This window comes from Parasteatoda tepidariorum, chromosome 10, assembly GCF_982258835.1.
Source record: "Parasteatoda tepidariorum strain Cologne lab strain chromosome 10, Ptep-v5.0, whole genome shotgun sequence".
Lineage (NCBI taxonomy): Eukaryota > Metazoa > Arthropoda > Arachnida > Araneae > Theridiidae > Parasteatoda > Parasteatoda tepidariorum.
The window spans coordinates 49,887,373-49,909,569 of record NC_141764.1 but is presented as its reverse complement, the minus strand read 5'-3'; the positions used below and the strand labels follow the sequence as shown (position 1 = coordinate 49,909,569).

General features: G+C 30.4%; 1 protein-coding gene across 1 annotated transcript in view; it reads right to left on the bottom strand.

The window, feature by feature from the left end:
- Positions 1–931: 931 nt before the first annotated feature.
- Positions 932–22,197, bottom strand: part of LOC107456269 (putative G protein-coupled receptor CG31760) — a 263,150-nt gene continuing 241,884 nt past the window's right edge. Inside the window, exons 8-14 of the mRNA XM_087153064.1 lie at positions 20,331–20,484; positions 15,079–15,188; positions 10,209–10,423; positions 8,033–8,171; positions 7,093–7,198; positions 5,505–5,648; positions 932–1,858 (exon numbers count right to left, since the gene is read on the bottom strand). Of these exons, the coding sequence (XP_087009190.1) occupies positions 1,640–1,858; positions 5,505–5,648; positions 7,093–7,198; positions 8,033–8,171; positions 10,209–10,423; positions 15,079–15,188; positions 20,331–20,484 (1,087 nt within the window). The 3' untranslated portion in view covers positions 932–1,639. The remainder of the gene's footprint in view (positions 1,859–5,504; positions 5,649–7,092; positions 7,199–8,032; positions 8,172–10,208; positions 10,424–15,078; positions 15,189–20,330; positions 20,485–22,197) is intronic.

Here is a 22,197-nt window from a genome sequence, read left to right as displayed (position 1 = left end):
CATATAAATAGACACATGAACATTTTGGCAGTCATATAATGAAGCAGCTTTTTCAGCATTGAAACACTAAAAGAAAGAGAGAAACACGGAGATGCAGAAGAAATTAAACAAAGTTACTACAAAGGAAAAAAAGAATATTTAGGAAGTTGGTGGATTAAGATCGAAAACGTTTATTTTCTTTTTAACTCTGTTACATTCGGCAAAAAATTAACGCCATTTATTATTTATATTCTTTAAAAAGGAATTCAAAACATGATTTTTCTATTTAAAATTAGAATTGATTTCAAAATTAACACGGTGATTTATTACAAATTATTCAAGGAAAATATTTTTATTAAGAATAACTTAAAAAATCATGCGAATATGTGAAAAAATGATAGCACCAAATGAAGGAACATAAAAAAAGAACATACGATTGTTTTTATGAAAAAAATGTTTGAAGAACATGCCTACTAAAAACTTATTTCTTACACTGTAAAAATTTCACTCCAGTTTCAGGAAACGTTCCTGGTTTTTGACGAAACCATTTCCTGGTATATGCTCTGAGCGAATATTTCGTCAAAGTGACGAAATAACTATCGATACTTCTGCGAGAAAAAGAATTTCGTGAACAGCAAGGAATATTTCGTCCTTCTAGTTTAGTCAAATTAAGAATTATTTTTGATTTCAAGTGGGGAGATAGCGATGAGGCTTCGAGATGAGAAAACATTTTGTCACAACTCACGTGATTCCTTGGCGAAATAATGCTCATAATCAGCGAAATATAGCTCAAGAATTGCTGAAACGTCAAAATTGAAAGTTTCATTTCCGAGAGTGTAGAAAAAGGAAGAAAAAAAAAAGGGTCACACAACATGATTCACGAAGAAGATTACGTAACAGAGTTTAAAAAGAAAACGCTTTCGATCTTACTCCTCCAACTTCTTAAATATTCTTTTTTTTCCCTTTGTAGTAACTTTGTTTAATTTCTTCCGCATCTCCGTGTTTCCCTCCGTGTTAATTTCTTAAAATTAAGTACACAGAACAATTAACGCTGAAGATGGATAATGAAGTGGCACGTTAGAAGGATCCCTTGCTAGTAAAACATAGGATTTTTTTTTGTTATTTCAATTAAATATGAGCGATCATTTTAAAATTATTGTCCATGGACCTCCACCTTATTCAATGAAACATCAAAATATTTTCAACTATATTTGAATTCTGATATAAGTATTAAAACGGTAAATAAAATGAGTGAATCAGCATCATTCATTAAGATAAATCAACTAAAAGTTTGACGTGTATGACATATACATGTAAAAGAAATATTTGCTATAAAATACGTTAAGATGGTACAGATGTAAACTCTTTTAAGACATCTGAATTGTGAAGATGGAAATTCGTAAAAATGATATTTTACAAAGATTAAGAGCAATCTTTTTTTTTAAATTTGCTAGACAAAACGTGATATTTCTTAATATTAAGAAATAGAACTACTCCATCTTTAATTCGTACATCAATTTCGATTTCGTCTACGTTTTTTCCCGGACGAACTCGGAAGCTTTTTTCAAATATTTTAGGAGGATTTTCTTCCTCTGAGTGGCAACAGCTGTGCGGTTCCACTTATAAAATTTTCCTCGAAAGCTGAGTTTCATAATAGCTTTCACACTTTTTCACTGACAAGTTCAGCGGCAGGTGAAATTCTAGAGCCCGGTGAGTCCGTACTTTCGAATTTCATGTAAATATTTTTGATAACTGGACTCTGATTGCTAGTAGATTGGCTGAAAAAGCCGCCATGTTTTGGTTTTAAATGACGATTGTTCACTTCCATGTGGACAATTTTCATGAATTCTATTTGTGAGGCAAGCTTTTGAACTTCCTCCTGTAAAAGAAAAGGGAAAATAATTATTTTCAACAGTTTAAAATATTAGGTGATCCGTAAGATAAGTGAAACTTATTTTCATGAACTTAACATGCGTTAGCGCCTAAAATAAATAAGATGATTTTTGTAACTCGTAGTGATATTGTATCGATACTTAATATCTGAAAAGTATCATAAGAAAAGTATAGATTACGCCAATACTATCGAAGAAAACTGATGCTTTGTAATGCTGTTGTCTTATTGTTGTAAATAGTAATATGCACTGGTGCTCAAAATTAATGACTCCACAGTGAACTAATCATAAAGTCATGCTCCCATGGGAACAACCGAAGTCAAGCATACTGAGCGGGTGGTTGACCACTTGAACGGCCTACGAAGGGACCGAGGTTATGTGATATAGGTCCTCGTTAAACTGTTCTACCATTAAGTTTTCGATTTGAGCGCAGATCGTCTGGCTACCAAAACGGATGAGCCATCCTCTTTGCAGAGGATTAAAATGGTGATGACATATGCCTTTTGGTCATTCTCAGGGATGTTTTCAAGACCATCTCCAGTAGCCCATTGTGCAGTTCTAGTGCGATGCACAAGTATACTGCTACTGCCGAAACTAAGGTCAAAAACATAAAATCTGTTAAAACTGATGAACTATTTATTGAGCTACTATTTGGCGCGGATTATATTACAATTGGAGAACGAATACAACAACAAAATAAAAGACAAAAGATTTTAATTGTGAACTAAAGAGTAATGTATATCAAAAAGTATTAAATCATGAATCAGATATGAAGCCTTTATTTCAGAAAGTCTTTCTAATATAGAGTATAACCACTGTGTATTCAAGCCTCATAACGAGCTCTCATATCATGACGGTGTCAATAAATTCTTGAGTCAACAAAGCCTATTTTTCCAAAAGCGCGACTTGTAATCCCTGGAGGGCTCTGAAAGGTGGTACACTGTGCAACAGCTCTTCCTAGATCATCACATACATGTTCAATGGGATTGAGAATCGGAGAACTCAAGAACCAATTCATAGGGCGATATCCTCTTCAGGAAAAATCATTAACAATGCGAGTGTAGAAAATGATACTCTTGGCCACGACGGCATTATTTATTTTATTTCTAAAAGCTGTGAGTGGCATCAGTTGGCTTGTTTATAATTTTCATGGAACGTTTTTGTTATGTACTTGTCGTTAGGTTTTACCTGTTTTATTTATTATAAATGTTTTGTCCCTGATAATTCTTCGTATTTTATTTAATAATTTCAAACTCAATCTTCAATACTTATAAACCATGCAAGCTGGATAAATTTTTAGAACCGTTTGCAACAGCGAGCTCTGGGAATCTTCGCATTATCGTTCATAAAAAAGATATTTGGGTCTATAACAGCCCGTAACAACTTCATATAGGCTTCACGAACCACATCCCTACAGCGATGTGTTGTGACAGTTGTCGCCTCGAATGTGGTGTATGACTTTCCAACATTAAGGCCCCCCAGACAATAGTTTTTTTGCGATATCGACACATATAAAGAATAATTTTTTTCTTAGGATAATTATTCTTTATTCAGAAATATCGCATTTATAGCAATAGATGTGTCTTGATAACGACTATTTGCTTTTACCATTCTTGTTCCTCTACAATTTAGTTTTTTATTTTATTCATGTTTTTCATTTTAATTTGTGTTTATATATATATATATATATATATATATATATATATATATATAATATATATATATATATATATATATATATATATATATAATATATATATATATATATATATATATATATATATATATATATATATATATATATATATATATATATATATATTAGTGATTCCAGTCGATACTATTGAATGGTTTCGAGCAGAGCAGTTATTATTGAAAAGTAAAATCGATAGGATAGATAAAAAGTTTCAATACTTTGAAAGTATTCATACTTTTTCAATATAACTAGTTAATTGTAAATTTTTCAAATGCTTTAATTTTTATAGTGTTTGTCGTAAAATTCCCAAATGATTATCCTATTCTATAATCTAATTGCTATCTAATAAATTTATTGTCTGGAATTTATTTGACCAAATCACAGAGTTTCAGTAGCAAAATGCTTTGTTTTTTGAGGTATTCCAAACTATCTCTTTTACACATAAAAAACTTACATAAATCGAATGAACGTACTTTTATAATTAAGTTAATCATTATTTGTTTCAATTTCATTTCCAATGGCAAAATTTCAATTTCGAAAAATACATTTTCACCAACGTAACATTTATACTTGATAAGATTTCTGATATACCTTGCGTAAAACAAAAACGGATCATCCTGAATAACTTTTGATCTAATTATTGGATCTTCACGTTCTAGGACTCAATCTTTATGGCCCGAAGGGGTGAGTTCAAATATGTTAATTTATAAGGAGAGATGATGTTGAAAGTTAAGAAATCTGACACCAAAATGCACTTTCTCTGAATAAACATGTACCTTTTTTCGACGGATTCGGATTTCTGAATCCAAAAATATAGCCGCAATCTGGGAAATATGGTCCAAGAGTTTGATCAGGCGAGCGCTCCAAAGTTTGCAATCTTTAATGTTATTTTTTCTTTTTGCGTATTTCGCTATATCTCGAGAACTGAATAATTTTTGTACGCAATTATTAAATTCGTTTATATAAATATAGTTTCATGCAAAAAATAATGTTTAGTAAATATTTTGTATTTTATTTAATAACGGTTGATAAAATGTTGAATTGTAAGGTATAAAAATTTTTGCATTATTTTAAAGATTATAGTTTTACATGGGAAAATGTAAAAAAAGAGCAAAATAGGTCGAATCCTGAGAAATTGAATTTTAAATATCTGACTCTTTTGAAATTCAATTTCTCAGGAACTATTCAACCGACTTTGTTCAAATTTTATATTTTACCATGTAAAATTATATTCTTTCAAATGATGCAAAAAATTGTACACCTTACAATTTAAATTTTTTTCGACCGATAATAAATAGAACAATAAAAAATAATAAATAATCATTAAAAGTTATTTTTTGCATGGAATTATCTTTGGATAAACGAATTTTAAAATTACTTGCAAATTTTTTTCAATTCGCTTAAAAAGTTCTCGCGATATAATGAAATACGCAAAAAGCAAAATTAACATTAAGGGGTCCAAACTTTGTAGGAATCTCCGGCTCAAACTATTGGAATCATATTTCCGAGATTGTGACTACACCCTATATTTTGGGGGTAAGAAATCCAAATCCGGTTAAAAATCCGGGAAAAGAGGTATGTTTATTGAGAGAAAGTACGTTTTTGTCTCTGATTTTGTAACTTGAAATACCGTCTACATTTATCCATTAGCATATTTAAGGTCATCCCCTTGAGCCATTAAGATTTAATTCTAGTATGTGAAAATCCGATCATTGGATCAAAAGTTATTTAGTTTCATTCGGTTTTTTTTTGCGCAGTGTACGCATGCAAAATATTTATTAAATTGGAAGAAAAACACGGAATGAAAAATTTATGTAAAGGAAATAATTAATCAGTGAATAATTTACACATACTGAGGATTGTTTTACTCACATACAGTCTACATGCATTCCAAACAATTAAATAAAAATATTTTACATGTTGTGTGAGTTACTCACTTTGAGCTCTTCGTTTTCTTGATATAGGTCAGGTGGTTCTTCATTTACTGGTCCCACACCATTTAGTGAAAAGGACGCTGTGACACCACGAGCTCGAGCTCTATTGTCCCACACATCACCCTGTCCTTTAATGACCCGATAAAACTAAAACAAAATAAAATACAATTATTTTTAAGTTGAAGCAATTGAAAGAGCGAAGAATAAATTAATGCACTTATCTTAAAAAATTATAAATGTATTCGTTCTAATTTTTTACAGTGTCATACAATCTTATTTTTTACAATTCTAATTTAATCAATTCTAATTTTTTACAGTGTCATATACACTATTTGGAAGAAAGTGACAGGACACGACACTATAACGACATAAACCCATATTTATTAAAATTAATATTAGGTAGGGCCTCCTTTGGCTGCGATCACAGCTGCAACCCTTCTGGGCATGCTTTCCACTAAATTAGCCATAGTGGCAAGAGAAATTTCCTTCCAAATGTTTAACAGGAAGTTCCATAGTCCATGCTTGCTTTTGGGGAGTGGGGTGCAGGCCCTCAACCGACGGTCCAATTCGTCTCAGAGATGTTCAATTGGGTTAAGATCAGGGCTCTGCGCCGGTCACTCCATGCGTTTAACGTTGTTGTTCACATACCAATCAAAAGTTCTCCTTGCAACATGGGATCTTGCGTTGTCGTCTTGATATAAGCAATCATCCATACCGTACGTTGCCCATAAGGTAGGAAGGACATGATAGTCGAGAATATCACAGTATCCATCGGCATTCATCATACCATCAACCTTCAACAGTGGGCCAGCCCCATACCAGGAGAAACAGGCCCATACCATCAATCCTCCTCCACCTAACTTTACAGTTGTCCCGTCACTTTCTTCCAGATAGTGTATTTTAGGTATAATTCAGGTAAACATTATGCCTAAAATATATAGGGTGTGCCGTAATCACCGTTCTTAATATTTACGTTAAAACTTGAATTTTTTTTATATATTTTAGCGTACTTTTATATGTTTCAGCGTTGATACCATTAACAATAGAAAGAAAATTGTTGAAAAGCCCTTATGGAAACACGTTGTTTTTATCAATTGCGTGACAATATATATATAAATTTCAAATTTCATTTTTGACAAAAATATTAAAAACGTGTGAATATTCTGCAATCTTTCTCAGCATCGGTTCTAATTATTTTTTATAAATACTGGTCTATTTTAATTTAAGAACATTAAAAGTGTTCGCAGTAAACCGTATAGACAAAGTCATGTGGTAATGTTGCCCCTAAAAAAATTAATAAATAAAAATAAAAGGAAATTCACAGTTTTTGTTGCTCTAAAACTATTTGTTTGATTAACGTATGGACTCGAATGGAATATGGATTGCTTGTAACTTGTGAATATTGGTTAAATAGACATAATTCAAAATTCGAACGAAGATTGCTGCTTCTAGACAATTATATATTTCAGCTAACTATATATTAGTAGCTCCTCCTATTTTTCTTTATGTTATTTTTCAAATTTTCAGTCCTTTTTTTTCAAATACCCGGTATTTAGTAACACCATTCCATCAATAACAGGTATTTATTTACCTTGGGTCCAAAGATGAGAATAACGGTGACCGTAGTGCTGAGTTGCGTCCTGATGAACCCAAAAAGGTATTTAACATCAGGTCCTGCTTGTGGAAGTATGACTAGGCTATGAAAAAAGAGCATATTATATCAGTAACTCTCAAATAATTAACTGTAAACAAATTAAGAAAAATGTACATTCAATTATGTGCAATGGAAAAAGTCTTAGACTATCTTAATACCAAAAATTATTTCGGCTCAATTAAACCAAAAGAGTGTGGTAAATTATAGATTATTCCTTGAGGTTTGGCACTAGGATGTCCCTTTTCACTACAAGAGTCAGTAAAGTTATATTTACGATACAGTTTAAGGTAAGAACGGTTACTTTAGAATGCATACACACACTAATTCTTGAAATAAAATTAATTTGTGCATCAAACATGCGCTGAGTACAAAAAAAATATTAAGACATGTTCGAATTAGGCTTAACAGAACAGAAACAGATCGAAAATAAGTATTATAAATTTATATAATGCAATTGACAGATATTATTAAATGTATAACTTATATATTAAAATGATGGATATATTAAAATGTATTAATTATTATTATTCAACTACATAAAATCCACAGCATCAACTAAAAACATAAACGTGCATACAGCATAAAAACATGCAACATAGACACGCTCATTTGAGACCCAAATGGGTGACATAACTTTTAACTAAGTTATGTTGTTGAAATATTTTCTAATACGAACACTTGAAATAAAGAAAAGTAATTCAAATCCTCTATCCACGAATTTCTTACAGTTTGTAGTATTTTCATTTACATCAACAACAAAAATTAATTATAAAAAATATCACATAGCAGCTTCGTTGTTACCAAAATAAATTAAAATTAAAATTAATGCATTCATAAACAGGAGTTTACAAGAATATTATAAAGAAAGTAAACTTACTGTATCATAACCATAATAATGTTGACGATTGTAATACTGTGTACAGCCCAACTTATGTGTTTAGCTTCGTTGAAAACAGACTCTGCATTGCGTACGTTGTAGCAAACCTTCACACCCCATAACAGAAACAGAAATTCACCTGACATTGAGAAGACATGATTTAGAAAAGATTAATATCTGTGTGTTTTGAATTATTTACATTCCTTATTTTAAATACATATTATTAAAATTAATAAATGGGAAAAATTGGATGTTATATTAACACATTTCTCTGAAAACGTTGGCTGTCATTTAATTACTTAGACTAACTAACTAAGTAATTTTGATATTAAACTAAGTAGCAGTTTTCATAATTTAAAATAATTCTTTAAAATAAGTCATCGGGAGCTATTTTTCTTGCTAGTTCGGCACAGTTTCATTTCACAATACCTTCCTAGTCTTCAATGTAATATGATGTCAATTTTATCGATCATTTTTTGGATAAATTGTTTTATTCTCTAATATTTCTAATGTATAATTTTTACAAATAAACTATATTCTATTTTTTTTAGTGTCACGTAATATTTTAACTACGAACCTTGTCTTTTTATTTCAATAGCTCTAATCTATGTATCATCTAACAACTCTAATATGTCACTTATATCCCCCTCTAATATTTTATATTTTGCTATCCTCTAAATTCTCTAATTCTCATTAGTTTATCAATTTGATGAATTTAATTCTTTGAAATCTTTAAAAGACTAGGATTTAAGAATGAGATTTGTTAAATTCTAAGAATTGAATCATATTTAAGTCCATCAACTAGAATGGTGAAAGAACTAGTAAATTATCTAGATTTTAACTCTGATATATCGGGCAATTTATCCCCACAGAATGGAGTGCCCAAAATCTCGAAATCTTTTAAAATGCTGCAGGCTTACCATGTCATTGACAGCAACAGTTTTCGCCCCAAAAGAGAAGATCTTCCTAATTCATCTTACGATGATAAGGAACTAGCGCTTGGCAACCATTTTATCGGCCCCTTCTCAATACTTTCCATCAGCTTATAGCTCTTCAGCTCCAGAAAAGTCGTTATTTTAGGACATATGTCCTTCCTTTCAGGCAGAGAGTCACAAAAATTTAAGTTTTAAACAACTGGTATCAGAAAATTTAATTCTTCTTGATTGCAAAGTAATTGCTGCAAGCGTAGATAATTAAGCCCTTAATGCCTTTTATGTTCCGCCAATGTCATTAAGGATAGTTAATGCCAATAAGAAATATTCATTGCGCATTCTTGAATTTAATGATTCGTGTCTATTCTATTGTTGTAAGAATATTTAACGCAATCAAATGAATGCTCGAAAGCTCAAGCATGATTAAATTTTTAACGATACAATTTTGACATACTTTTCGCTTTAGTTTCGCGTAGGAGATTATTTTGCACTTTTTGTTTTGTTTAGTAGTGAACAATACTTCATAATTAAGTATTGTTCTCTGCTTACAATTAAAATGTAGAAACAATACTTCTGCATTTTAATTGTAAGAATTGTTTTGGTTTATGAGTGTTTATTATAAACAATGTTTATGAGTTCAAAGATTAAGAAGTGTTTACGAGTTATCAGCTTAAGCTAAGTATACGAGTCCCGTGTTTTAATTTGTCGTGAATTTAGTAACACTTTTAGTATAAACCGAATATCAAATGTCCTTTTATGCTATTCATTTATTCAAAAATTTTTAATTTTTATACCATAAAAGTTTTTTAATCTCTCGATATACACTTCTCTCATGTGGCGGCACCATAAACTCGAGTATATCCCTATCCACTAGCAGCATAGTTACTGTTCCTATCGCTAGGTTGTCTTAAGTAATAATTTTAGTAGAGTTAAAAAATACTTATACTATTTATTTTGAATAATTTGGTAGTTTTATAACTTAGTTAAGAAGAAACTATTTAGCTATGTTTTTTTATCCTTTCTAAAATGGATCTTTGTTTTTTGTCCTTTTTAAAGGGATATTTTACATATACGTGGTTTTTAGTTCTTTTGATTTCACTTAAACTAATGGCGTCCTTTGCTACAATTAATTCTTCCAATTGGGTTCATGAAATTTGTTTGGTTCACAGTCCGCTAGATAAGTGCCATAGACCATCACATATATCACAAAACTTGAAGAGGGAAGCTCTATAGAGACAACCTACCTATGGCCAAACTGTGGTCCCACCAATTATAATCACACTGTTTGAATTTCATGTGGTCCCAATCCTTGATGTAGACAGCAGCAGGAGGCGAGGATATTGTCCAAGTGCCTAGGTATATGGCCATCACTAACAGAATAGGGAACAGCCATTGCAACAGTTGCTTATCTGTGAGCTTCAGCTTATGCGCTGATTTTACTCGATACGTTAGAGAAACCCTATAATAATAAAAGAATATAAAACTGTGTTAAATTTTTACTCGATACGTTAGAGAAACCCTATAATGATACAAGAATATAAAACTGCGTTCATTTAAATACATACAACTAAAGACGTGGTAAATTTTTCGTTGGTTTTTGCTTGTAAGTAAATAATCAGTGTTTCCTGATGTTTTCGTAAAATACACTCATGTCCATAAATTAAGGATAATGAAGTTCAGGCACAGAAAGAGACAGAAGCCAAGCAAATTTGACTTATTTATAAAGTCTATGTATTAAACAAAAGGTAAAGAGCAAAAAAGATGATATATGTTTGACATAATTAATAAAAATTGCGATTTTTACTCCCTGGAGCAAATTTCAGAAAAGAACCTATTTACAAAAAACAGTATAACATGGTTAGTATGATGGTTAATACGGAGTATGTCTCCCGGACGATGCAATACAGGCCGTACAACGCCTAGGCATGCTGAGTATCAAATTATCAATCTGATCTTGGGGAATATTACACCACTCATCAAGCAATGCCCTCCGAAAGTCCAGTAGACAGATGGGAGGGGGTTGACGGGCTGCAATTCGTCAGCCAAGCATATCCCACACATGCTCTATTGGATTCAAGTCCGGTGAGTATGCTGGCCAATCCATACGGGTGATATCCTCCGATTGAAAGCATTCGTCTACAATGTTTGCAAGGTGAGGACGGGTGTTGTCGTCCATAAACAGAAATTCAGCACCCATGGCGCCCCGAAGCAAACGTACATGTTGTTCCAGAATGACATCCCTATAGATGTGGCCTGTCATCGTTACACTCTGAACATGCAGGTCAGTTCTGGAACCAAGAATAATTTCTCCCCAAACGAGCTAAGACAACACCATTGAACGACCACCGTAACGGTGTCGTTCAATGGTGTTGTCTTGGTGGTAACGGGTACCTGGCGCTCTCCATATAAAAGTCCGGCGAGAATCAGACTGCAAACTAAACCTGGACTCGTCGGAAAACATCACACAAGGCCACTGTTGCGGTGTCCACAATGCATGCTCTCTACTCCAGGCTAATCGCAGGAGACAGTGAGTTGCGGTAAGTGGAACACATCTGACAGGCCTACGATCATATAGACCAATGTGCCCTAAGCGTCTGTACACGGTCTGCCTGGAAACCGCCGTACCGGTAGCTGAAGAGAGCTGACGAGACAGGTCTGATGCTATGCTCCGTCTGTTTCTTTTGGCAGTAACTGCCAAATACCGGTCTTCATTCGGCGTTGTAACTCGGGGGCGACCTGTGCTGTAACGTCTACTCACATTACCATCATCTTGGAATGGTTGCCAAAGCCTGGAGATGACACTCTGGGTGATTCCAAGTTCCTCGGATACTTCCAGCTGGGTACGTCCACATTCCAGTCGTCCGAGGATTCTGCCACGTAAAAAATCATCCAAATGCTTCCTTTGTGCCATAACTATGCGGTTATTGCACTGAAAGGCTTTTAAAGCGCTTGTGAACAATTTTACTCATTTGCCACCATTCCTTATATACCCCTCTTGTACACTCTCGTCATTGTGACGTACTACAAGCGTCATCTAGTGCTTTCCTGTAATTTGCATATTCTTCTTCGGCATGTGTGTGATAATTCTACAGGTGAAATTTTAATTTTAGAGTTTGATTTCCGTGTGATTCTGAATTATCCTTAATTTATGGACCTGAGTGTAAATGAAAGTCAGGCTTTGTCATGTTACTTTCTCAAACAAAATAAAAAGATTTACACAAGTTAATGAAACAGATTGGAAATTTATGTTATGATATTAATCAGAGACAAAAACTTATCTTCAATAATGAGGTTTTCAACTCTGAATGACGTTTATTGTATGTTAATTATTTTGCTTACGATTTAAAAGATTTTAATGGTAGCTTCATATATAATGTCTTTATTTCGCAAATAGATATAAATAAAAATCAAAGCTTAAGTGCAATTCTCGAAAAATAACCCCCAAACGTTTTGAATTGTTCTGAAATCAGTGCTTTATGTTGACTATATAGTTATCTTAATATTATTGCGCAAGAAAAAGTTGTTTGTTATTTTCTAGCTGCAAACAAGGTCATTATCTTGTTTTAAGATCTAAAATTATTCAAGAGATAAATTTTATTTCAGAGATAGATTTATTTATCAGAAATTATATACTGTAAAAAATTTAAGTGTGTCTCAATGCCAAGCACGAGGGCTACTACTCTACACGTGAGTGGCGTAGCGAAATGACATACATAACTTTTTAATTGCTGTGTTTAACTACACTAAGAATGATCTTTTACACTCTTAGTGAAAATTAGCCGCCACCTTTTTTGCTATTTTATAACTAGAGTAAGATAAGATAATCATAAGAATCAGTTATATCTATCTATATCTATATCCATCTCCCTCTCTCTAATATATATATATATAGGCACAGTACAGAAAGAATAATATGAATTTGAACTAGGTTTAAAAGAACCATAGTGGTATTAAGTTAAATGTTATAAAATTATTTAATAGAATAGAAAAATTTATGTAATTCTTCTTTAATGAGAATAGAATTATCTTTATTATGCAACTAAAAACATATTTTCCTTTAGAAACAACATATTTCTATTTCTGCAGAAACAAACTGCATCACGCGCGGTAAAATCAAACTTTCACCTTCTCGCACTCGAATTGTAAACAAAAATATTGATCGTCTGATGTTCCAATATGATTGTGTGACTGTTTCCAATAGGATCGTCTGACGGTTTTTAATCTGATAGTCTGACGTCAAAATTGGAGAAAATAATTACAAAAAGATGCAGATGTGTCTGATCTTGGCGTAAGCTTTCTCAATCATTGGAGAGTCAAAAATTATCTACATTTTTTAAAGCGTGTATAAACTCTAGATTCATTATTAACGGGAAATAACACACAATTTTTCGAGTTTTTTAACACTGAATTCGGATTGGTATTACACCACATTCTTTTACAGAGCAGAGGTTGAAATATAACAAATTAGAGAAGATCTAAATTAAAAAAGAATAGTTTTATCAGTATGAGATGCACATTTTCTTCTTTTATAGAAAAAAAATTCTTGTCAAATTCATAAAAACAGTGAAAACACTAACTCAAATTATTAAAAAACTGTTCGAGCTCAAACTTTTAAAAATTGCTTTTTTGTCTGTTATTTTAAATGTAACTTAGTGTAAATTTTGTGAGATGGATCAGAATTTACCTTCAAAAGTTTCTCAAAGCTCTGAAAGATAGACAAATCTTATCAAATAACTAAGAATAATAAAACAGCATTTATTTATACTAAATTAGGCTCTTTACTTCCTTTTTAGTTTTTAATTGCGTTTTTAGGTAAATAATTTAAAATTTAGAATTAGTTAATGATTTTTCATTAAATATAATGATATCCGAAAGTATGGTTCGTGTTTATCTAAATATGTAAAAAGGTAGTTTGTTGGTTTTTAAACTGACATGTTTCCGACTGAATGCCCATTCTTTATAATTTGAACTTTTAAAGGATAAAACTTTGTCCAACCAGAAACTGTCCAGACAGACATGTTTAATTTATTGAGTCTACATCAAATGTGTTCTGCAGGCTGACACAAAATGTTTTGTTATTCATTTCGTGTGAAACAACATAATGCTACTCTTTAATGGAAATGTTTTAAAGATAACACGTACGTCTACCCAAGGAGAAGAACATTGTTTTTAGTTTTGTGGAGTTGAAAATCCAACTTCATCTTCAAAATGTTGATAGAAAAGTTTTGACGTTTAGTTTCTCTTTTGATACTGTGGGAGAAATTGTTTTGTACAGTTAAGAAAGGTTTATGTCTTTCTTTTAAATCCCGAATAAATATAGTGGAAAGTTTTTCAAACGAAACATGTCATTCTTATTTGCGGCAAATACGTCTGTGTTTTAAAAAATATCTTTGATTCTCTGACATATTTCTAAACCAAGCTCAGAAAGGGACAATTGTCACCATCATTAGGATGCATTTGTCTCCTCTCTTTTATTAATAATAAATTATCTCTTGAATTTGGATCTATTTGTCTTCCCAATAAGGAGATAATTGTCTTCTCTAATAAGTGGTTTTTGACTTTTGTATTAGAATGCATTTGTATCCTTTATTAGGACACAAATATCCATTCGAGTTGGTAACTAATGTTACTTCTTCAAGGATGAAAGTGCATCTTTTATTAGAAAGCACGTGTTTCTTATTTCAAAATGCAATTGCGTTATTAAAATAAACAATTATCTCTTATATTATGATGGAATTATCTTTTCTGTTGAGATGCAATTGTCTCATCTGTTGAGACGCAAGTCTTTTACGTAAGGATGCAATATCTCTTTTTTAAAAGGAGGCATTTATCTTTTGCAATAGGAAACATTTTTCTTAACACTAGAAAGACAGAAAATTAGTATATACCTATATTGCCCCAAAACAGTTAAAATGACTGGATATATATATATATATATATATATATATATATATATATATATATATATATATATATATATATATATATATATATATATATATATATATATATATATATTTGATATAGAAATATTGTATGCTAGATTTTAATAATGATTGGTCTCGAAATGTAGAAATATTGTTAAAAAATGTTTGAAATGTTTCGTTGCCTTACCTCCATGTCTTTAGAAGGAGGGCGCTGTATGTTAAACAAAAGCCCATGTGCCTTGTCCACTTGGTTGCAATACAACTTGACATTGATAAAACCGGAAATATAGCTGCCATCTGAAAATTAGGTAGGATAAGTCAATCGCCAAAAATAATGATCGTTTACTTGTCAATGTCCAAAGCAATCGAGGACAATAAGTAAAAGTTGACCATCGATATAAGAGAGGGATTTCTGAACATGAAGGACAAGATGTCCCGTTTACAAAATGCCAAATGTCTTAGCGCGAAGGACGAAGTGTGAGATATATTTCTTTTGAGGTTTAAGAAAGTTAAAGGGTTTTGATGTTAAAGGGTTATAACAAAGTATTCGAAGATGTTAGAAACAATTGTATTCATTTTCTTAAAAAATAGAGAGATTTGCTTTCCTAACGACAGTACTAAAATATTTTCCTTGCATTTCTGCAAAGCCTAAAAGACATTTCTGAAACATCGCAGAATATTTCAGATATTCATAACAAAATTTCATTTCGGAGTCATCAGTTTTTCAATACCAGTTCTCCATCTTAGATTAGTCGATTTTGTTTTGTTCTAAAAAAGATTACGAACATACCAGTGGATACATTTATATCAAATTCCTTACAACACTGCCGTTGACAATGATTGAAAAAAAGAGATTGTTGCCGAACAAAACGAAACTGTTTCAAATAAAACAATGCAGAAACATTTGACGATTTATGCTAAAATATTTTGCTTCCTCAAGATAGTTTATGTCAGTTTATTGAAAATATATTAATTTTTGAAAGATTAAAATTTTTGATTTCAAAAATAAGATGCAAAAATAAAACATATGAAGGAAAACATAGGATTATTAGCAATTTATAAAAAGATACTTGAAAGTAAACTTTATAAGATTATTGACAATTAATATATAAAATTTAAAGGTAAACATTGTAGCATCATTGACTATCACATAAAATATTTAGAGAAAATAGGATTTTTGCCTATTTAGAAAAGTTGTTTGAGGAAAACATTACAGATTTATTGACATTTCATATGAAAACATTTAAATTCTGTTATATCAAAAGATATAAAACGGTATACAAAATTATATTTTGTTATAGTTATTTTACTAGCAACTTTTATTTTTTTGCTTTTAAGAAATTTCCTTTGTAGTTATTTCTAAAGTAAGGAAAAGAAAGGAAGTATACCCATTTTTTTATTATATTCTTCAAAGAATTTTTTTTTGTCAAAAATTATTCTATTGTCAAGATTTTTATTCTTATTTTTCTAAAATAAGGCTTTATTGATGATTTAAATTACTTTCATTATTATTATTATTTCCTTAAAATGTTAAATCGTTATAATAAGCTATTTTTCGTAGTGGAAGACATTGATTCCAAATTAATTTTCCTTTTTTCTACAAAAAATCTTTACTTAAAAAAAGAAACTAAGTTATTACTTTCTTTAATTATTTTTAAAAATTTGAAAGAAAAATATCAAATTTACCCTCCGCTGTGTTATGAACTGTAATTTCGAAATTTGCTTTCACATACATATTCATTCTATAATGATTAATTGAAATTTCAGTTAAATATAGAAGCGAATGCAATGCTAAACATTAATTTTCCCCTCCTCACTCAACTGAAAAAAAATGGATTGCATAGAAAAAAGCATCATATCAGCAAAATGATTACAAAATTGTTTTAGCATGTAATTGTTTCACCAAAATCGCTTTAGCAATTTTTGTAAAATAAAAGAAGAATAAAAAGCATTTTTGTGTAATATTTAATGCACTTAAAAAAAACTTATTAAAAGCACTCAAGTTTTCATAGCTTCGACGAATAACATAATTCATTGCTTTTAAAAACAGATTGAAATTTTTAAAAAAGAATTTCGTAGACAAAAATAATACTTTGGTGATAGATAAGAGACTGTAAACTATTAATTAAAATTATTGCAAAATAGTTGCAATTATTAATTAAAACATAATGTTATTGTAGCGTAACTACCACTACAATCAGTCAATTCCCATTCACTGGTATGTAAAGCATGTTAACTCAATTCAATATTGAGGAACCTCTTGATAGATGACGATTGACAATGTTGGTACCCTCCATCGACGTTGGTGACTTTCGGACGCGATCTGGATACGCCTATTTCGTTATGAACACGTATAGTTTGATGAGCATTGATCTATTCACACTGTTGCTACTAATTTCAACAGAAGAGTGACCACTCCCACAACAGTGATCTTAATACAGCTTAGCCGGCCTCTCTTAAAAACAGCAATGGATCAACTAGTGGTAATCGTTCATCAAATTCTATCGCAGTTAAAAAAAAAGTTTTTTGGTGAAGGAATAATTGTAATAGTATTTACGCTACATAATAATTAAATGATAAAAATCATGATTTAAAAAATAAAATATAAATTTCGGAATTAATCTCTTAATTATTACAATTGCATTAAATTTTGTAAGTCCAAATACTATAAACTTTTTAAAAAATAATAATGCTAAAGTTATTTTAATTTGTTGATAAACAATAAGCTTGTACTACACTTGTAAATTACGATAAACTTTCGATAAAAAAAATTGCAAGTACATTAAATATAATTATTCTTAACTAATAATTTTTAATCACACATGTTACAATTGTTCCAACGTATTTATAAATTTGCATTATATTCATAAATGATAACTTTCATGAAATAAAAAACAGCAAGAACTTTACTCATAATCATTTTTATTTATTACGGAACTTAAATATATTGAGAGACTATTCTTAATAACAATAATAATTATTTATAAGCATAACTGTTATATTTATTCTTATTTATTGATAAACTTTTTTAAAATAATAAACTTAGCTCTAAAGGGAAAATAACTATTAATAAAAAATTATAAGTACAATTCTCGTGTTTAATTATACTAACTTTTAACATTATAATAACAACAGTAAATGATGAGTTTCGATTAAAAATATTCACTCAAAATTATCAAAATTAAATAGTATTTAAACATTACAATGTAATTAATTGAAGTAATTTTAGGATAAAAATGCTGGGGTAAAAATTTACTTTAAGTCGATAAGTTTTCTAGTTGAAACTTTTAACAAGATATTTACCTGCAAAATATAAATCATGGAGTAATAAGCTTATAAATTAAATAAAAATATATTAATTAATTATATAGTGTCTAGTATAACAAAACGTTAGTGCGCAGAATTATAGCTTCATTTAATTAAATAGCAACTATTAAAACTACTTTTTAAAAACTATTTTATAAGAGTATAAGTTTTAAGGTTTACTTTTCCTTATTTGTCATTTGTTTTCATTCATACGTTTGTTTATAAGTTATACTTTTATGTGAAGAATTTTAATGAAATAATGCATAAAACTATTTAACTTTTTTTGCAAGTGGCAATAACAAAGCTTATCATGAATTAATTAAGTACATTAAAAAACGAGGTGGAAAAAATAATTAGTGATTCATTTTTCAATTCATCTGTAATTAAATGATTTTTTAAGGAATTTTTTTCTCTTTGTTCGCTGTTAACATATTAAATTTTTACTTTAGGTCAAAATTATATTATAAATACATTAGCTCATGATTTCCTTTAATGCGTTTTTATTGTAGTATTGTTAAGTGATGTTTTTGTTATTTTCTTAAACAAAGAAAAAATATGAATAAACAAAGAAGATTGTTTTTTTTCTAAGGTTTCTCAATGAAGAAAAAAAAACATGATGAAAAGTGTTTGGAAGGAAAAAATACAAACAATAATGTATTATTTTATTGTAAGAAAATCAATTAATTTCTAGTTAATAACTTCTAAAAAAGTAATTGATAATAAATTGCGCGAAAAAATAAGTATTCTTTTGATATCAACAATGATCATTTTAGTGATTTACATAATGATTTTAATCATTTTAGCATGATGATTTTAAAATACGAAAAAATTGAAATTTGTTATTTTCATTAAAATGTTTTTCTTTATTAATACACTGAGAAATTTTTTTTCATTTTAAGAAAATATTTTATTTTTTAATAGTTTTTTTACAATAAGTTAACTGTATAACTTTTTACAATGGAAAAAATTGAATTTTAGCTACTAATTATTTTATTTTATGAAATCATTGAATTTCTTTAGAAATGAACTAAAACTATTTAAGAAACAAGAATGAAGCAATTCTTACTTTTCAATCATTTATGTAATAAAAGTGGGCAATTTTAGTTTTTACTTTTATTCTAAGTAGTTGAGTTCTCATTGAGCATTAAATAAAAAAAAAATAAAAAAATATATTTGTTAAGTGCTTCGTTTTTTTTACTCACTGCGTTTTAAGAAAATATCTGGTTCATATTCACACTGCGCGTTATAAGATTACATCTAAAATTATAATTAAAAATAAGGCATATATAATATCAAATTTAATAGGGTATTACAAAAATACCTAAACAAAACTTCTTATTGACTGGTTAGGTATTTAATGTTGTTTGATCGGATCAAATTTAATTTTAGATCATTATTAATTATTAATGAAATAAGAAAAGAATATGTTCAAGTTTCATAGCGTTATTCGTGGATTACTCTAAAACCAGGGATATTGGAATTCTCCGAGATGTTCAACAAAAATTTTATATTATTTAGTTTATCTCGATTATTATTAGTATATCTCAATTTTTATTTAGTTTATCTCAATTTTTATTTAATTTATCACTATTATTTTTTAGATTTTCTCAATTATTCTGTAATTTATCGACATCATTCTTTGGTTTATCGCTATCATTCTTCAGCTTACCACATTTATTATTTAATTTACCTCTATCATTATTTAGTTTAACTCTATTAATATCAAGTTTATTTCTGCTATTCTTTAATCTTATACTATTATTCTATAGCTTATCTCTTTTCTGTTTTTAGTTATCTCTATTACTTCAAATTTCATTTCAATTGTAATGTAGTTTAACAATATCATAATTACATAAAAATAATTCTGATTATTATTCCATATATTGTTCCACTTTAAAGATAATCTTTCTATTTAAACGCTTGCTTATCCAAGTTATTTTTTACTAATTTCAAAAACCGAAACTTAGTCAGATGTTGAATTTGCTTAATAAATGGAGTAGATTTTGGGTCACATCTTAGGTGAAAAAATTTGGGAACCTCTGCCCTAAGAAATTAATAAATTTTTAATTTTTTTAAAAATTCTATTTACAGTTCAAATAACCTTGTTTCTGAGCAATGAAAAATAAGATTTACCTCGCAGTACATGATGACGCAGCCTAGTAGGGTGATGCAGAGGAATATGGGACTTGCTACATTTATTACTTTGAGTTTTCTGTAACGGTATACATAGATTCCGAGGAGAGAAGTCAAGCAGATGCAGATCACAGAAATTGTTAATAGAGAGATTCTGAAAAAAAAAAGATTTAACACAACTCATTTAAAGTATTTTAACTATGAATTCAGTTTTGTTACTCAGTGATTATGACTTCATAACGAAACCAGCTTGGTATTTGATCAAAATAATAATATCTCAAGACAGAATTTATCAGGGTAGAATATCACGTCGGCATGTGCCTAGACGACAAAATATAGAAAAATAAATCTCGAAGGAAAACATTTTATTTGAGTAGAATCTCATAGGGGCAGATTCTTGCATCGTAGAATATCGTATGGACATATCGCAGAGACAGAATTTCATGGGTAAAAGATCTTGGAGGGCAGAATTTCATGGGCAAAAGATCTTGGAGGGCAGAATTTCATGGGTAAAAGATCTTGGAGGGCAGAATTTCATGGATAAAAGATCTTGGAAAGCAGAATTTCATGGGCAAAAGATCTTGGAGGGCAGAATTTCATGGATAAAAGATCTTGGAGGGCAGAATTTCATGGATAAAAGATCTTGGAGGGCAGAATTTCAAGGGTAAAAGATCTTGGAGGGCAGAATTTCAGGGGTCTAAGATCTTGGAGGGCAGAATTTCATGGGCAAAAGATCTTGGAGGGCAGAATTTCATGGATAAAAGATCTTGGAGGGCAGAATTTCATGGATAAAAGATCTTGGAGGGCAGAATTTCATGGATAAAAGATCTTGGAGGGCAGAATTTCAAGGGTCAAAGATCTTGGAGGGCAGAATTTTATGGGCAAAAGATCTTGGAAAGCAGAATTTCATGGGCAAAAGATCTTGGAGGGCAGAATTTCATGGATAAAAGATCTTGGAGGGCAGAATTTCATGGGTAAAGGATCTTGGAGGGCAGAATTTCAAGGGTAAAAGATCTTGGAGGGCAGAATTTCAAGGGTAAAAGATCTTGGAGGGCAGAATTTCAGGGGTCAAAGATCTTGGAGGGCAGAATTTTATGGGCAAAAGATCTTGGAGGGCAGAATTACGAGTGGGTTGAACCTTACAGGTGAATTATCACGTGGGAAAGATATTCTCACAGGATAAGGTATCACGTGGACATTATGTCTTGAAGTCAAAATATAATAAATATGAGATCTTGCAGGAGAAAATTTCGTTTGGGTACGAAGCCTTACTGAAACAGATTATAGCAGGGCAGAATATCGTGTGGGTACAATATTGCGGAGACAGAATTTCACAGTTACTAAACCTCGCAGAAAAGAATTTTGTGCACGTTAAAGCTTATAGTAACATGACAATGCGGGAAATATAGTCTTTACTAGACAGAAAATTGTGTGGCTATAATGCTTCGAAGGAGAAATATAGTAGATAGGAAATCTCGTTGGACAAAAGTTCACGTGACCACGAAATCTCACGGGAACAAATTATAGTAGGACTGAATGTTATGTGAGCATAATATTACCGTGACAGAATCTTGAGGTTACAAAAACTTAGTAGGAAAGAATTTTTGCGCGTTAAATCTTACGGTAACATGAAAATGCGGGAAATATAGTCCTACAGGACAGAAAATTATATGGTTATAATGTCTCTGAAGAAAAATATAGTGGATACGAAAGCTCGTACGACAAAAATTCGCGCGGGCACGAAATTTCAAAAGAATAAATTCTAGTTGAACTGAATGTTATATGAGCATAATATAAAACGAAAAGAGAGTTTTGAGGACACTCGAATAAAATAATTTTGTGCCTGATTAATCTCTCGGTAATGTGA